This window comes from Melospiza georgiana, chromosome 1, assembly GCF_028018845.1.
Source record: "Melospiza georgiana isolate bMelGeo1 chromosome 1, bMelGeo1.pri, whole genome shotgun sequence".
In the NCBI taxonomy this organism is placed as follows: domain Eukaryota; kingdom Metazoa; phylum Chordata; class Aves; order Passeriformes; family Passerellidae; genus Melospiza; species Melospiza georgiana.
The window spans coordinates 62,528,424-62,545,348 of record NC_080430.1 but is presented as its reverse complement, the minus strand read 5'-3'; the positions used below and the strand labels follow the sequence as shown (position 1 = coordinate 62,545,348).

General features: G+C 40.9%; 2 protein-coding genes across 4 annotated transcripts in view; one reads left to right on the top strand and one right to left on the bottom strand.

Moving 5' to 3' along the window:
• The first annotated feature begins 229 nt into the window (after nucleotides 1-229).
• Nucleotides 230-9,783, top strand: ALDH5A1 (aldehyde dehydrogenase 5 family member A1). The gene is made up of 10 exons (XM_058021563.1): nucleotides 230-526; nucleotides 660-743; nucleotides 1,677-1,847; nucleotides 1,983-2,099; nucleotides 2,526-2,669; nucleotides 3,508-3,651; nucleotides 4,374-4,532; nucleotides 5,829-5,998; nucleotides 6,741-6,799; nucleotides 6,952-9,783. Exons 1-10 carry the CDS (start codon nucleotides 230-232, stop codon nucleotides 7,155-7,157), a joined length of 1,551 nt encoding a protein of 516 aa, XP_057877546.1. The 3' UTR covers nucleotides 7,158-9,783.
• Nucleotides 9,784-12,603: 2,820 nt separating this feature from the next.
• KIAA0319 (KIAA0319 ortholog) overlaps nucleotides 12,604-16,925 on the bottom strand; it is a 54,431-nt gene continuing 50,109 nt past the window's right edge. For all 3 annotated transcript variants that reach the window (XM_058021512.1, XM_058021501.1, XM_058021521.1), the window contains one exon: nucleotides 12,604-16,329. In XM_058021512.1, coding sequence (XP_057877495.1) covers nucleotides 16,151-16,329 — 179 coding nt within the window. In that variant the 3' untranslated portion in view covers nucleotides 12,604-16,150. The remainder of the gene's footprint in view (nucleotides 16,330-16,925) is intronic.

Here is a 16,925-nt window from a genome sequence, read left to right as displayed (position 1 = left end):
GTGGGACACGAGGCTCCGGGAAGCAGAAGCCCCCTCCTGCCCCACCCCCCCGGCTACGCTCCCACCCCTGCCCAGGCCCACCGGGGGCTCTTGGCCGGGCGCCACGGGCTGCCAAGCCCCGCCGAGCCGCCGCTTCTGGCCCAGCCCCTCGGCAGCTCCTCCTCCGGGGCGGCGCGGAAGGGCCGTGCCGGGGCTGTGCCGGGCCCGCCGCCTGTCGCCGAGCGCGGCCATGGCCTCCCTGCTGCCGCGGGGCGCCGCCGCCGTCCGCCGCCGCCTCCTGCTGCGCCCCGCGCCGCTCGCCCCGGGGCCGGTGCGGGCCGCCAGCCAGGCGCTGTCCGCCGCCCTGGTGCGCCGGGGCGGCCTGGTGGGCGGGCGATGGGTAGAGACGGCCGCCGCTTTCCCCGTGCAGGACCCGGCCAGCGGCGAGGAGCTGGGCCGGGTGTCCGACTGCGGGGCGGCCGAGGCGCGGGCGGCCGTGCGGGCCGCGCACGAAGCCGGCGCCGCCTGGGGCCGCCTCCCCGCCAAGGTGAGCGGCCGCGGGAGGTGGCGGCGAGGGGGCCCCGGGGCGGTCCGGGCCGGTCCGGTCGGGTCTCCCGGGGCCTCGCTTCCCCGTCCCTGCGTGCGGCGGCCACGGCAGCCTTGTCTCTCCCTCCTCCCAGGAGAGGAGTGCGCGCCTCCGCAGATGGTACGAGCTGATGATGGAGAACAAGGAGGAGCTGGCGCGGATCATCACAGCCGAGAACGTGAGTGGGGCGGCGGGGGTGGGCACGGGCACTGCCCCGTGCTGGCGCTCGCGCTGGGAAAACAGCACAGGCAGACGAACAGGGACACGAGTAAAAGGGACAGCCATCAAGCCTCTCCCTGAGTGCCTCACCAGTTTGCCATCGTGTCCTTTTTAATAACTTTGGGCATATTGTGCACTCACATTGCTCTGCTAGGTCGGTGGGTGACGTTTCAAACATTCCTCCTCCGGACATACATAAAGTGCGTCGGTTTGGTCACAGTAGTACCTAATCAGAGGAAACCAGACCCATGATGTGCTTCTTGGTATGCAAAAGCGTACATCCACCTATACAACCATGGTCCCCGTGGCAGAAATGTTTGTGAGTGGGAAAAATCATGCAAGTCTCCAAGTAGGATTCATACAGTCTGTATCACTGAGTAGTCTGGGAGCTCACAAACTGGTGTCCTTTTGGACCAAACCTTGCTGGAAGATACTTCAGCAGCGCCTCTGTTGTGTCACAGCTGCTAATGGTCATGCAGTCCACTGGATCTGACCTGGGGGTGGTCCAAAGCAATATCCCCAAAACAAATAACCCTGGAATAAACTTGTAACTGTTTTGCCATGAGTTGTGTCTTTCTTCAGAGTGGTAATAGCAGCTAATGTGGAGTTTGTAAATAAATGCATAGTACATTTTCTGCTTCTCTTCCTTGTATAGGCAGGTATGAATCCAGGCACAGCAATACAAATTATTGACTATACAATGATGGTATATTGAATCCACACAACTATTGCTGCTGCAATCATATAATCCTTGCTGGAGATTACAGTGTATGTCAGAGGGAGAGGATCATAAAGTACTCTGAAAAGAAGAGAAACTCCAAAATTACTTGAATTTGTTTGTATTGCTTCTGTTTGCTGCTTACAATGTATCTTCAATCTGATTTAATCAAAGGGGAAGCCTCTGAGAGAAGCACAGGGTGAAATCACCTACTCAGCCTCGTTTCTGGAGTGGTTTGCAGAGGAGGCTCGACGGATTTATGGTGATGTTATTCCAGCGTCTGCAAAGGATAGAAGAGTCCTGGTGCTGAAGCAGCCAGTAGGAGTGGCAGCCATTATAACCCCAGTAAGCATAGCTGAACTCTTCCGAGTCACTTAAAGGTTTTCAGCTCAGCCCCCTAGTTCAAAATGTCACTTACTTCTGCAAAAACAGGAGGCAGAATTTTCCCAACTTTGACCGTACTATTTGCTCTCTTCCTAGTGGAACTTTCCCAGCGCTATGATTACGCGGAAGGTTGGTGCAGCTCTGGCAGCTGGCTGTACAGTCGTGGTGAAGCCTGCAGAGGACACACCTTTATCAGCATTAGCTCTTGGGGAGGTGAGCTTTCAGTACTAAGCTTTACCTCAGCAGTGGACTGATACTGTGAACAGGGAATCAGATGGGCTTGGAAGGTAGCTCTGGCCAGCTTCATATATGAAGAAAGGACAAACTGACTTGATGCAGGTATTTTATTGAGTTTATTGAGAATCTTTGCCTCTAAAATGATCTAGAGCCTCAAAGTGTATCGGGCCATTTTGATACTCAAAATATCCTTAGATCTTTAATTTAGTTCTTTTGAACACAGCTTAAACCGGAGCAAAGGTGCTCTCTCAAGCACCTGTGGCGCCTATTCCTGATTGTGCTGAGTCCTTTTGTCCTCCATTGACTTACAGGCTTTTCTTCAAAATAGTGAACAATCATTAAGTGACTATTCCTTTTACAGAATGCACTAATTATGCGAATTCTGTTTTTCTTTTGTTGCAGCTTGCAAACCAGGCTGGAATCCCAGCAGGAGTGTATAATGTTGTCCCTTGCTCCAGACAACAGACAGCAGCTGTAGGGGAAGTTTTATGCACTGATCCATTGGTATCCAAAATATCTTTTACTGGCTCTACAGCAACAGGAAAGGTACATATGTGGACAGAATATCCTTGAAGATTATTACGGGGAAAGTGTGTGCCTTTATACAGAGCCTTCTTTTCTGGCTACTGTACACAAATTGTCCAAATAATTGTGTACCTCTTGAGGTACTGCTTGTATGTTTTAGCATCAGTACTTCACAGAAGAATGCCTGTCTGTAATTCTTGATAACTGCCCTTTATTAAACTATAATGTGAACAGTCCTGTACACAATGTTCTTGGTTATTTGGTAAGGTGACAACATACCTATAAGAGCACTGAAACTGAGTTTCAAAGGTGCCATTCAAGAATGGCTTCAGCAGTTGAGAGGAAGTATTACAGGAGTGAGGCCCTGGAATCTCTGCTATCAACTGTAGTCAATAAGCAATCTTGTCACCATCTCTAGTTGAATCACTAGAACTGCAGAGTGTGGCTACAAAATGACAGTTCACTAGGATGGCTGTATGCAGGATGAAGCAAAAGTCTGGTATCAAGGCAAATCCTAATACCAAGTTCTGTCAGATCTTGGAAAACTTTTGTAAGAGTAGTCAACATTTTATTACCAAAAAAAATAGAACAAAAAAAATTTGACAGTATTAGGGTATAAAAGGTTAATCTGACCTGAAGTTGATCAAAATCTTTCTCTCCATTAGTCCTTAGTCAGAATTTCATCTTTAAGGATTTTAATAGATGAAAGTTGCTTTTGTCATAGGAGATGGTCTAACATTGTAGAGAAGATGCAGATTATTTCCTTGCCAGAGTTAATTTTTCACTCCCTTGCACCCATGATTCCACTGTTCACATCTGTTAGAGGTACAGATGTGTGTGTCTCCCCTGTTGCCTGCAGATCTTGCTGAAGCATGCAGCTGGCACTGTGAAGAGAGTTTCCATGGAGCTTGGGGGACATGCTCCTTTTATTGTGTTCGACAGCGCCAACGTGGACCGGGCTGTGGCAGGAGCCCTTGCTTCTAAGTATAGAAACTCAGGGCAGGTGAGAATCTTTGTCCTTGCTTCTAGACAGTGAAGAGCTGTACATAAAGTTGAAGTTGTAAATAAGCTATTTTATGTAAAAGGAAAGCACAAAACACTTCATTGTGAGGAGAAAGGTGCTGAACTCACAAATGGTTCTGGGCACTAAAGCCAGTTACCAGTAAGTCTAAACAGCAACACTGAAATCCCATATATTTTTGTCAGAGCAAAGGGGTAGCACAAATAAGTAGACAAATAAATAGACAAATGAATAGACAAATAAATAAATAAATTGAAAGCACTCAAAAAACAATATTCAGGAAGAAAGCAAACTCAAACAATAAAGGAATTAGGAAAACAGACCCCCAACTACTAAGTGTGATTTGAGTTTTTGCTGCTCAGTCCAGCATTCTGCAGTCTAATTAGAAGGTATTTCATGCATCTTCTGGACCTTGGTTGATCCATGTACCTGAGTCCACAAAACTCCCAAAACATTTCCCCAGTGTAAGCAGCTTGGCAGTGTGACATATTTCACACACCCACTGACAGCTTGTTGAAGTTGTATTTCTGAAGTGAAATGGGAGGTGACACTAATGGCATAGCTGGGTAACAGCTTAGGATGAGGGAGGAGAGGCAAGGGACATCAGTGTAGTAACCTGATTCTGTGGCACGAGGGCCAGAATGAATTAATAGATGGATTAAATTCAATATAAACTAACGTGGTTTTGTCTTGTTTGTTTTCAGACTTGTGTTTGCACAAACCGTTTCCTGGTGCAAAAGGGAATTCATGATGAATTTGTGGAAAAGTTTGCTAAAGCTATAGACAAAGAACTACATGTTGGAAATGGATTTGATGCAAAAACTACCCAAGGACCACTAATCAATGAAAAAGCAGTGGAGAAGGTATAAGTAAATATTTCATTTTGAACATTCTAATTTTCTTTTTATGATCCATAAAATAACTTTACATTTTTGTTTCACCTTTTTTCCCTTGTTTTATTAGAGCATATTAGCAGTGTGGCTGGAACTGTGTTCTGTCCCCCAAGTCCATGTGTGCATGTAGACAAACAGATGTGGACAGTTCATGTGTCATCCCTCTGTTTCCTTTAAGGGAGAGGCCTCCTTTAGGAGAAACTGATTCCTCCTGATTACTCCCTAGCTGTTCTCAAGTCCATTCACTGAAATTGGATACACTGTGAGAACTGTACAGTGATCCTGTAGTTCTGAAGCACTGTGTTGACAATTTCTTTTGAGGAACAGTGTTTGTTTTTGGCAAAAGCTAGGCAGAATAATTTCTCAGGGTTAAAAATACCAGAACTCTTGATACTTGAAACTTCATGTGCATGGTTTGGGTCTTCTCTTTTGGGTGACCTGCAACTCCAGGAATATTTATTTTTTAAAATAAATCGTAAAAGTAACATATTTTATAATATTTCACTCTTCCTAAGGCTAAAGATTATTGAGTCAAGTGGCCCATACTTTGTAAGATATTACAGCTCAGTTGCATGCAGGCTTGGTTTGAATCCATCACACATGAATGCTGCCAGATTCTCTTTATAAAAGAATGGGAAATATTCAGTTATTTGAGAGACAAAGGATATAGTCCTTATGTCTTCCCTTCTTGCATCACAAAAGTGTAGTATGTGTATCAGATACAAATACATATACAAATAAACAAACACTGTATGTAGTCACTTTCTGTAATTTCAGAGGACAGCATTCTAGGTGGGGATTGCTACTTTAGTTTTCTTATTGCTTTGTTGTCTTTAGAGGAATTGTAAATATTGGGGGTAAGTAGAATCATAGATGTAGGAAAATGTTCTTGCCAGTTCCATCTTGAGAGTTGTTTCTCTTTCCATGGCAGTCATACACTTCATTTCCATAATGTTTGATCACTGATATAAGATTCAGTTTTTAGTCCTGCAAAGACTTTTTCTCATATTAGGTGTAGGCTTTTAATTTCTACAGCAAAGTGGGCTGGGGACCACATTCATAATTTATCCCTCTAAAATAATGTCAGACTGAGAGAAACAAGAATTGAAGAGAAATTAGATAATATTGCAAATGATCCTCTGAAAAGTATAAACCTCTCTTCAAAATTTTCTCTTAAATATTGGGAGAGTATTATTTCTTCAGTGGGAAATGTATTATTGCTCATTCTTAAATGCTGACTTTTAACTTTTATTATGCATTCCTCAGGTAGAGAAACACATTAAGGATGCAGTTTCTCAAGGAGCGTCTGTTGTGACTGGAGGGAAACGACACAGCTTGGGGAAGAATTTCTTTGAGCCAACATTACTTACTAACGTTACAACAAAAATGCTTTGCACCCAAGAGGAGACATTCGGCCCTTTAGCACCAGTTATCAAGTAAGATTATTAATTCTACAGATTAAAATTAACAATTAAAAAACAATGAAAGATTATTTTGAATAAACAAAATTTGAAAGACAAAAAAGTATTTTTGTATGATCATACAAATCTTGTAAAAAGATTGGCGAACACATGTAAAAACATACTTTGGATAGGTGGCTAGTTTGTTTCTTTTTCTTGACCTGATCTTAGCATCTCTGCAACTTTTTGAAAGTTAAAGTATCTCAATGGTTAAGCAAGGCTAGATAGCAGCAAAACCTTCATTGGCTTCATGATCTGTAGTATGAAACAGGAGACAGGACTTTTGAGTTTGTCATGTGATTTGCTAGTTCTAAGCTTTTCTGACAGAGGATGAGTTGGAGCTGTCTGTTCTCCTTAAAGCCTTCCCTGCCTTTGTGCAGACCAATTGGATGTGATGGAAGAACATACAGTTATCTCTCAGACTTGAGAGTGCTGTGTAGTTGGGGAAATAGGTAGGCTAACCCATGTGAAGTAAATGTCTTGGTACCATCCAGCTACCTCAGGGGGATAAAGGCAATCTTAGCTACTTAACTGCAGTTTAAATTCAGAGAAAAGGTAGACACTTCAGTGTTTCAAAATGAAAGTTAAATGAATGTACACTTTTGGGAAAAATAAATTGATATTTTAATTCTTGATAAGACTGCTTCTTGTCAGTAAGTCAGCAAGACAGCATGTGAACTGCAGGCCTCATTTTTGTTTTTTCTCTTTCTATTGACAGATTTGACACTGAAGCAGAAGCTGTTGCTATAGCAAATGCAGCTAATGTGGGTTTAGCAGGTATGCTTCTCTGCCAGATAAATGTATTTCTGTGGTTTGGTGAGCTTTAATGCTGTGGGGTGATGATTTTGTATGTCATTAAGTCTCTTTTTCAGTCTTCTGCAATTGTTCTTACTGATTTTCCCTCCTGTATCTCTGTGTCTGCATGACAGGATATTTCTACTCCCAAGATCCAGCCCAGATCTGGAGAGTTGCAGAACAGATGGAAGTTGGGATGGTTGGTGTTAATGAAGGCATAATCTCCTCACCAGAGTGTCCTTTTGGCGGGGTAAAGGAGTCTGGCTTAGGGCGAGAAGGCTCAAAATATGGCATCGATGAATACTTAGAAATAAAATATGTCTGCTTTGGAGGATTATAAAAGCCTTCAAACAGCACAATGCCCACAACTTGGGAAAGAGTGCTGTTGTTTTTATAAGCTTCTTGAGCCAGAAATATGTATGAATGCAACCTCCACCTTCATTAGAACTAATCAGCCCTGTCCTGTGTGTGTATAGAGATATCTACAGTATTCTGTGCTGCCAAATGTTTTTACACAGTCTTTGTTTATACATCCAGTTTTTCAGCAATGTGATCACAATGTCCATTATTTGTAGTAAAGAGTAAGGATGTATGTTTATTGTTCTTGGATTATCCCTGTGTAACTGGGAGAACTTTGAGATTTGTGCATAACCAAAACAGATTGTGACCTATAGCAAGGGAAACTAGACCAGCATTTTTTACTACCTTTAGTATTTCAGTGTGGATAAGGGAGGCTTTGGGATGGCAGTCTACCTTTAGAATTTTTTGTGAATACTCACACTTTCTAATGTGGTTATGTGACCTTTTTTAGAAGCAAGTGTGTGGTGTTTTTGTTTTTATGGGTGTTTTTTGTTGTTGTTTTTGGTTTGGGTTTTTTTTTTGGTTTTTGTTTTAATTGTGGGAGAAATCTGCTGCTTACAAAAGGTGAGGAATTGTTTTGAGCTATACCTAGGCATCCACATAGGCTAACAGACAGCTTTTTCAGCACTGTTAATGCTGACTGCAAGGCTGCTTTAGGTTTTTGAGCAAAGAGGTGTACTTGGGCCTTAACAGCTTGCATGTCTAGGATGAAATATAGCCCTTGTTTGATGCCTGTTAGCCCCAGCAGTCCTGGGAACAGGACAGCCCAGGACAAAGAATTGCTGGCTTAGTGAGAAGCAGGAGGAAGATAAGATACTGACAGGAACAACTTGCAGAATTATAAGGGGAGACTATAAGGGCAGTGTGAAAAAAGCACAAGTGGTCATAAACTCCCTCTCTTCCATAAAAAGACCATGACTCTCCTTGGGTAGAAGTACAGTCCCTGATGTAAATATTGCTGAGTGTCTATAGGAACATAACTCACACCCTGCAAAGAACAGGAACAGATATCCATTCCTGATGGTTTGTGTCTTGAATTGGATTTGTGGTTACACAGGTGAAGGTCCATTAGGGAGCAAGGTTTAAAAACCTTTGAACATGGCTCATTTGTGACCTAATAAAGATTTAAATAGTGGTGGTTAGAGGTGAGGCTTTGACCTTGGGCTTGACCTCACTATTCTGTCATCTTCAAAAGATGATGTAAGGCTTCCTCAGTATGAAATAAACAATGTTGTTGAAAACATTTTAATGGCAGTCAAACAAAGCACTTTAAATGGGCAATGTTAATTTGGTGAATAAATCAGCACGGCAGAAGTTAAGTGGAATAAATTTTGTTTCTTGTGTTATTAAAAATAAAGAAAAGAAGGCAACGGAATCCTTCTTCCTATAAAGTAATGAATGTACCTTTAAAATGAAATATTATAAAATATTTTTATCCCATCAGGCAAAGAGGTACCAGGTAACACAAGACTTAGAGGGAGCGAGAGCAAGCTGGAACAGAATTACACAGGGTTTTTGTTTAAAGCGCACATAAAGTAGCATTGACTGCTACTCCTTATTTTTAAATATTTTTTATGGTTGTATTTGTGTAGCAGTTGAGACCAGGTGGGTCTGCAGCACATTATCTGTCAGTACTGTGTGCATCATGTCAACTGAAGGGCAGTTAAAGGATATTTACTGCCCCTCCAGTAATTCCCTATGCACCAAACCCATGTATTTGTGGTAGTGAGGACTTTAATACTGTTATCTGTGCTTGTCAAAAACACAAAAAGGATGTCCTCTTTCTACACTAGTTGCAAGAAACTTTCCTATACCCAACTTCTAAGATAACACTGTTGAGCACACAGGCTGCCTGAATTTGGGGAATTCAGGAGATGCTGTTTGCCAGCCTTAGCTACTGATGTGTTTAGTATTAATTGGAAAAAACAACAGGGTGAAAGAAGATCATGCCTAGGTTACCAGCTTCCACAACACAGTGATGCGGGCATAGTTACAGGTATTGTACACAGGTAGAATATCTGCCACTGAAATTCAATTGTATCTGCCTGTGAACTGTAGAAGGTCAAAATGAAAATCATCTTACTTACAGCGTATGACAGTGTAGTATTTAATGCGAGTGTACTTCTTGGGACAGTGCAGTTGGAGGATAAGTTATTTAACCCTTGCTCTCTTCACTACAAGTTACTGATGATGCATTGGTACATTTAAAATCTTAATGCCTTTTAATGTGCTTTTCTGATAATGGCACTTCTAATGAGTGTTTACTTTTTTTTTTGCAAATAATACCTTTTACAATGCCTGATAACAAGCACAAACAGTAATTAAAGATAATGTTTGTAAGAAACTTAAGAAATACTTTTGTCTAGATTGGATTGTGGTTGGATCCCAGCTAATATCCTCATGTCAGTAAAGTCTACATCAGTTAAGCACAGAATAATCGAAGTTATCTTCATAGCAAAAGCTGGGACTCTTCAACAAAAGACTTACTTGAATTCTCACACCTCAGTTGTGTTGATTGCACTCGTGATAGTTTAGCAATTCCTGGATATTAAAACTGTGATTAAAAAAATGTTTTCAGTTAATAAATAACTTCTGTGAAAGCATCAGATTTTGTGGTTTATTACGTTATTCAGTGCTGAATTGATGAATTTACAGCAGCCACATTAAATTCAGTCTCTCAGATTTGCAGAGATTTTCTTCTGACATCTTTATCACTGGAAAAGACAGCACTTCTTTGCATCCACATATTCATATAGTCTAAGATTTTAGTACCCCCAATTACAGTCCCTTGAATCTAAATCAGATAGATGAGACTACTTGGCATAGTAATATGCCATCAGTCATTTTGTATGCCAGTCTTTTATGCTGAGTCAAACATTTTTATCACAAAACAGATCAGAGTGTCTGCCCTGCTTTTGTAATGTGATTACTTGCATAATTCTTTATTTCATTCATTAAGATTTAAAATAGAGTTTTGGGAGCTCTTGTACTTCTATTTATTTAATACAATCTTGAAGCCTGAGAAACTGTTTAAATTTCCAACTTGACACAGTCATGGCCAAGTTGCAGTTCATTTTCCTAAGTTACTCTTTAAACAGCTGTTTCACAAACATACACACACCCCCACTGCCTGACTTCTCTGTGTAAAAAGCGCTCAGAAACTATGTTTACCTGTTCTACTACATATTAACAACTTAGCTATTTTAAGGATTTAAGTATGGTGTTCAGAAGCTCTAAGTTACATTTTAGCACTTGTTTAAAGGGTTCCTAGGTCAAAATTTCCTGCTTAGGTCCTTCCAAGAAGAACCATGAGAAGCTGGTGGTTTAGTCAGTTCATCAGTGAGTGCCAAAGCAGCTTAGCACAAGTGGCTGAAGTTGTGTTGGAATCATGCCCATTATCTTCTGCTGCACCCCTTACTCACAGGGATGGGAGAAGGCTACTGCTATTACCAAACGTTCAGTGCAATAGCAAAGGGGCAGATTCCATCCTTCAACAAAGGACACATATCTCATCAGCTCATTTAGCTGCCAGGATTCCCTTGCAGTCCAGTGGCAATGTTTTGTGCCACCCAGACTGTGGCACTGTGTATCCAAACAGACTTCAAAAGTTGCTCTCATGCTGTGCGATTTTTCCTTACAGAAAGACACTTGTATCTCATAGCACCGTTTATTATCACTATTCAGCACTTAATACACAGTGATGGAAGGAGTTTTCTTTTCCAGTTCAGAAACAAGCAGCATAACCTACCCCTCTCTAACAGCATATTGGGGTTATATTGCACACCTGTATCTCTGATTACTGCTAAGCAGCTGACTCCAGTATGGAATCTGTTACAGAGTAAGCCACAGCACCTGTGAAACCAACACTCTTGGCATGACAGCTGGTGATTACTTCCACACAGCCAATTAAACCAAGTAAGGACAAGCACCACATGAAAATTTGTTGTGAAGTGCAGTAAATGATTTTTTTCCCGCTCTCTGATCTACTGAATTATATCACCTCTCTAGTAAAAGATGCTTCTGCAAGTAGGGAGGGAAGGAATCAACTACTGCATTGCTTTTATGTTTGAGTATGGACAAACTGTGGAAGACAACATATGTCTATTAACCTGGCCTGACTGTGGGATCCAATACAGAATACCATGCCTAAAAAAGTACCTGACAAGTTTCTAAAAGGAAAGACAAAACTTTATTAATCGTTACATAAATGTAGTAATTTCAGCTCAGAAATGGTTCCAATTACAATACAATAGCATTTGCAATAAATAACATTTTTTAGAAACAGATTCCTAATATAAATTCTGTAATAGCTCACCCATCCACCCACAGGGAGAAGTGCTTTCATACAGAGACAAAATACAGATGTGCAGCTCATCTGCACCTGATTCATGGCCTGTACAAAAATCATTTGCCTTTGTTGCCTCCTTAAAATTTTATTTCTAAATTTTATATTTCCCTCCTTTGCCTTGGGGAGTTAAGGTTATAAAAGGTACATGAAATGGGTTTTTCTTCACTGCAGAATAATAGGATTAGTATTCAAGTTAGGGATCCCTGATAAGCAATAATTGACATTAAGAAACTAATTCACCTGTATCCCATTTCCCTTCTCCTGGAGGAATGTTTTCCTCTCTCAAATCTCACCTAAATATCAGAAGACTACACTTACTGTTCTTTTATTACCACCACCCTGAAGCTCCAACTGACTACTGCCCATTACTGGTATACAGGGAGCAAAATTAATTTCACTTGAGGTGAGCAGGAATAGGACAGGAATAAAAGCAGGAATAGAACATTTCCCTAGGAACTCAATTATTTCAAGAACATCAGAGTATCTGAGGAAAGTTTGCAACAGCACAGAGAACACATGCATGCACTCACTGTCTCACTGTTAAGTTCCTTGCATGTGTGTGAACTTCCGATTGCCCAAAGGAGACAAAAGAAAGGAAAATTGACACTGTATAAGCAAACAGCTGACAGCACAAAATAGACACTTGAACAGCACTTTTATCTGATGCATCTGACAGAGGGAGAGTAAAATTGTTTACTAAAAGGACAGAGTTGATAATCTATTCTTACACACAAAACAAGAATAACCTTTTTCACCTATGTAAATAAACAATTGTCTGTAATTAGACATATTGCATTTTGCTTTGTTTTTTCCACTTAATATGGCAGGTTGAACCACAGGACAGAGAACTTGGATGTGGATCTCAACAGATTTGCCAAGGTAAACTTTCTTCCATACTGCAGTATGATTCTAGTTAGGAAAATAAAATCCACAAGGCAATCACAGCCATGGCAGTTTCATGCTGTGTATGTACTGCATGGACTACTACAATTGGATACTGAACCTGTTTAATACTTGGGAAGTTTTCTTCCAAAATGCAAACAAAGGCAGTCCTTTTACATAGCTGGAGAATCCCTTGTGTGTGTAAAATCAAGATGCAAATGAAAATCCAGTGCTTACACTTCAAGGCAATGAGGCACTGCCTGCCTTGAACAAGAGGCAGTATCTTAGCAGTGCCAAACTGAATTATTCTTTATTTTCAGTAGACTCTGAGCCACAAAAGACAAGCTCTATCTGGTCTCCTCTGCTTTTCAGTGCAGATGAGTCTTTTGGGAATTTTACAAATCAGCTGCCAGTACTCTTTCTGTATGTGAAGGAAAACAGTGTGCAGAAGTAAACATGAGGACTGATAACCTGCTTGGAATCTATAATAACCTGAAACAAAGGGTTAGAATCCAAATTCTGCCATTGTGTTTGCATTACAGCCAGTTTTCTGACCCTTCATTCAAGGTATGAACTGACATTCTGCAAGAAAGCAGTAGTTCTAGAAGTAACAATTATACTGAATCAAGATACAATGCTTGCTTACATATTTAATATGTGCAAGTGCCACATATTAAAAGCAAGCCTGCTCTTATGGTAAGAGGAATAACTTCTTTCAAGCAGATGGAATAATCAAACTAGAATCAGAAGCAGCTGAAAAATGTAATCTATATTCAACTTTGAAAACACAGCTAAAATACTGTTAGCAATAAAGACGTTAAAGTACTATCAGAGAACTGAATTTGCCAAGCAACTTCCACTTGCTAGGGCCTTATACAATGAGAAACTGGTCTAAATATTTCTTATTTGTTAGAGTGAGAAACACTTAGCCAAATCATGCATATGTTCTCATGGCCCATGAACTTACCAGAGATCCAAAGGATCTGGGCCCACCAGTGTGCATCAGTGGGCAGGGGAATAGTCCTGGAGGAAATTCTGCAGCATTAAGGAATGCAGGTTTATGATTCCTGGAGTTGTTTACTAGAGAAACAATTCTTCATTTTGGTGGGGTTTGTATGTTTGTTTGTTTGTTGTTTTTTTTTTTAAGATATTTTAATACCTTCAAAGAAGAATATCCTAGGTTTCAGCAGTGGCTTTAAAAACATAAAATAAACCCAAAAGACATAAGTCACTAATTTCACAAAACTGACAGATGCTGCAGACTGCACTGACATGTCCTAGAAGGTAAGCTTACAGATAAAGGCACACTGGAGACAGTATTTAGCAGAAGCATCAATGGCAGCACAGCACGTACAAACTTGAAATTATTTAGGCAACTTATTTCCTTGTTTAAAAACGCATGTTTTCAAGAGAATAATTCCTGCTAGAATATTCTGTCTAGTTGTTCATAATGGATTAAGCCAAACATTTGGATTTCAAAGGACAGAAATAAATTATTGTTTTGAGTGGGCTTTAAGTTTTTTCAGGAATGCTTTAAAATTAACACTGCTTTTATTATGTTAACACATCTGGAGCAGGAACTGAATGACATCAGAAGCTGACCTTGCTTTTGTTGACCAAGATACTTAAAAATATATACACACATACACACTCACACTCTCAAGAAGAGGGAGAGTGTGAGAAAGTAGATTTGTTTCAAGAAATAGCCTAAACCCCCCATACACAGAGCTGAAACTTGGTTTCTGAATAAAGCAAATCATACCATTCCTACTGCACTCCTTATGGAAAAAACACAGAGAACACCTGTATTAGCCCTTTTTAGCTCTTCACAGCCTCTCCCACCACAATGACTCCTGCAGCCACACAAAGATCTCCAGAAAAATGCAGGGCTGGACACAGGGTAAATACTCCTCAGTGCTGAACTAGTAGCCTTAGGGACTGTTGCTGACTGCACTTGATAATCAAAAGTATGAAACAAGTGATGAGCGTGCTATGTTGCTGCACCTTCTGACCACTGATTTCTTCCAGCCTAGACAGTTCTGAGTGTTGCCCAAGTCCATTAACAAGAGAAGCACAGAAGCCACAGCTACTCTGTGTCAGACTTCAAAGCAAGGATGGAGAAAGCCCCAAAATCCTCAACTACATTATTCTTCATGATGGAAATGGGCTATGTACCCTCCCTGACCCTTCTAACTGCTCCCCTTGATCTCTATACTGCTCCAGCCTCTGATAACAGGTTCTCTACCACTGGATTAAAAAAATCCCAAACAACAAAATAAATCCCCAAAACATTAAAAAAAAAACCCTCTTCAAAAATGCTCCCAGAGGAATGCTTTCTCCATCAAAACACATCTTCCTCCATCGCAGCCCTAGACTTCAGTACATCAGTAGAGCACCCCCAGGAGAAGCTGATGTCATGGCTAAACAGTACCACTGATACAGATGCTCCCACAAGTGAGGCCTGTGTATAAAAGTCAGGTCTTTAGTTAGGGATTTCAAAAGCAGTACTGGGGACATGATTTCAAAGCCTAACAAGCAGACTGTGAAGAAATTACCCAGACTGTGAACAAGAATGTCACATCTGCAATACACCTACCCTTCCCAAAGACCAAAAAGGATCTCTTTAGGCCAATACATCCATTCACTCAAGAGCAAGAGAGAAAAAAGTCAAACAATCTCATGTTCAAGCTAAAACACTGCTCAATACCAATTACCACGACAAAGAAAATACAATGAACCTCCTGCTCCACACAGGGTATTTGCCACAAACATTTCACTGCAGGAGTGCCCAGCACATCCTTTAATTGGGCACTTGATGCTGATGGATGGAAACTCACCTCAGCTGAGCATTCTGTCTTAAAAGGTCCAGAGCTCCTCAAAGTGATCTAAAAAGATTGTTTGGGATGCTCAAAATGCTTCTCAAGGTGCATCACACCAAGTCCTTCCTGCTACAGTTTCCTGGATGGACATGGCAGAGTTAAAGCAATTTGATCATTACAGAAGCAACCTAAGGCTGAATTTCCCTGTGGACATCACACCTCCTATGTGAATACAGGGAACATTGCATCCTACAGGAGACATACAGGATGTACCATGTTACATTACAGCTGATCCAGTGCAACTGCTCCAGTTTTTAACTTTCTCTGAAAACAAGAATGTTTTCACCCAATGAACACTACCCTACCCAATGAGCACTATCGTAGTAAAAGAAGTCCCAAAATACAGATGGATAAAGACAATGCACTAAAAATGCCCTTTGTGTTTCCATCCTAAACTAAAAATTAAGATGGAGCCTGTGTCCACATATTGCTCTCTATAATTGTAAGGAACTTCATCTATATTGGCTTTTGCTGTTGTAAATCACACCACTTCTCAAAGAGAGCATTAGGAGCAGATATGAATCTGTATGCCGTTGTTAGTTACCATAGTTTGTAGCAGAACAGCCCTGGCTAGTTTTGTAGCAGTGATACAAAAAAGGCCTTCTGAAGTTCAAACATTCAGCACAGAACATGCAAGAAATAAGATGTGCATTTTCTTGTTCCTATAATGGTGACAAGAGGAGTTAGCTGACCATCTAATCCTTTCTCCCTCCTTCTGCCTTCCCCTACCTGTGCTAAAAATTTACCCTTTAATCTGCAATTAGTTGATATTTTAGGAAGATTTTGGTTCTGGAAAAACAGAAGTGGGCCAACATGTTTCAGATGTGTCACACCAGTGTGTTCTGTGCTTTTACCCTCATGCAGTTATCTGTCTTTGGAGCTGTAGTTGAAGGAAACTCCATTTCTGACGGACCCATTTATAAGTGTTCTAGAATTCTCTCTTTCAATCTTTTCTCTGCTGAAGATAGTGTCCTGATCACTGTCAAACTCTGACTCAGAGACCATCAGACTGGAGTTGTGTTCTGTACTTCTGTGTTTTATGCCTGACAATAAAAAAGCAAAACAAACTCATTAGAAAGGCTTGGATTTTTAGTAGCATATTACCATGTTCTCACCTGCTGTGATATGAAAGGTAAGTGAAAACATTCCCTGAAGTGCAATGTAACAGCACACACCAATACAAAAACTGACTTTAGAAGTATCATATACCATTTCAGATACTTTTATGACTTCATTGCAGGCCCATCAGTTTACAACTCTGAAATGTGAATATAAGTATTTAAATTTAAATGTAATTGAACAACTAGATGATCTTAGTACACAACCAATATATTATTAATATCTTGAATCTGGAATCAATCCGTCCACTCAATGACCTTATTAATATGAGTGGCAATGAAAGGTCAAGATTTCTACAAAAACATTATCTCTGTCTGTCTAGGACAGCAATTTCTCTGAATGATTTTGCTTCCTTGGATTCCAACATTTCCCTTGCTGAAAACGGAAAGTCAGGTAAATTAAAAGACATGTAAACAGCAGCTGAAATCTACTGATGTCCAACAGGGCACTGATGGGTCAGGAGGGAACTGCTGTGCAGCCACAAAACCAGCTCCAAATTAAAGCATGTGCTGAGGAGGAA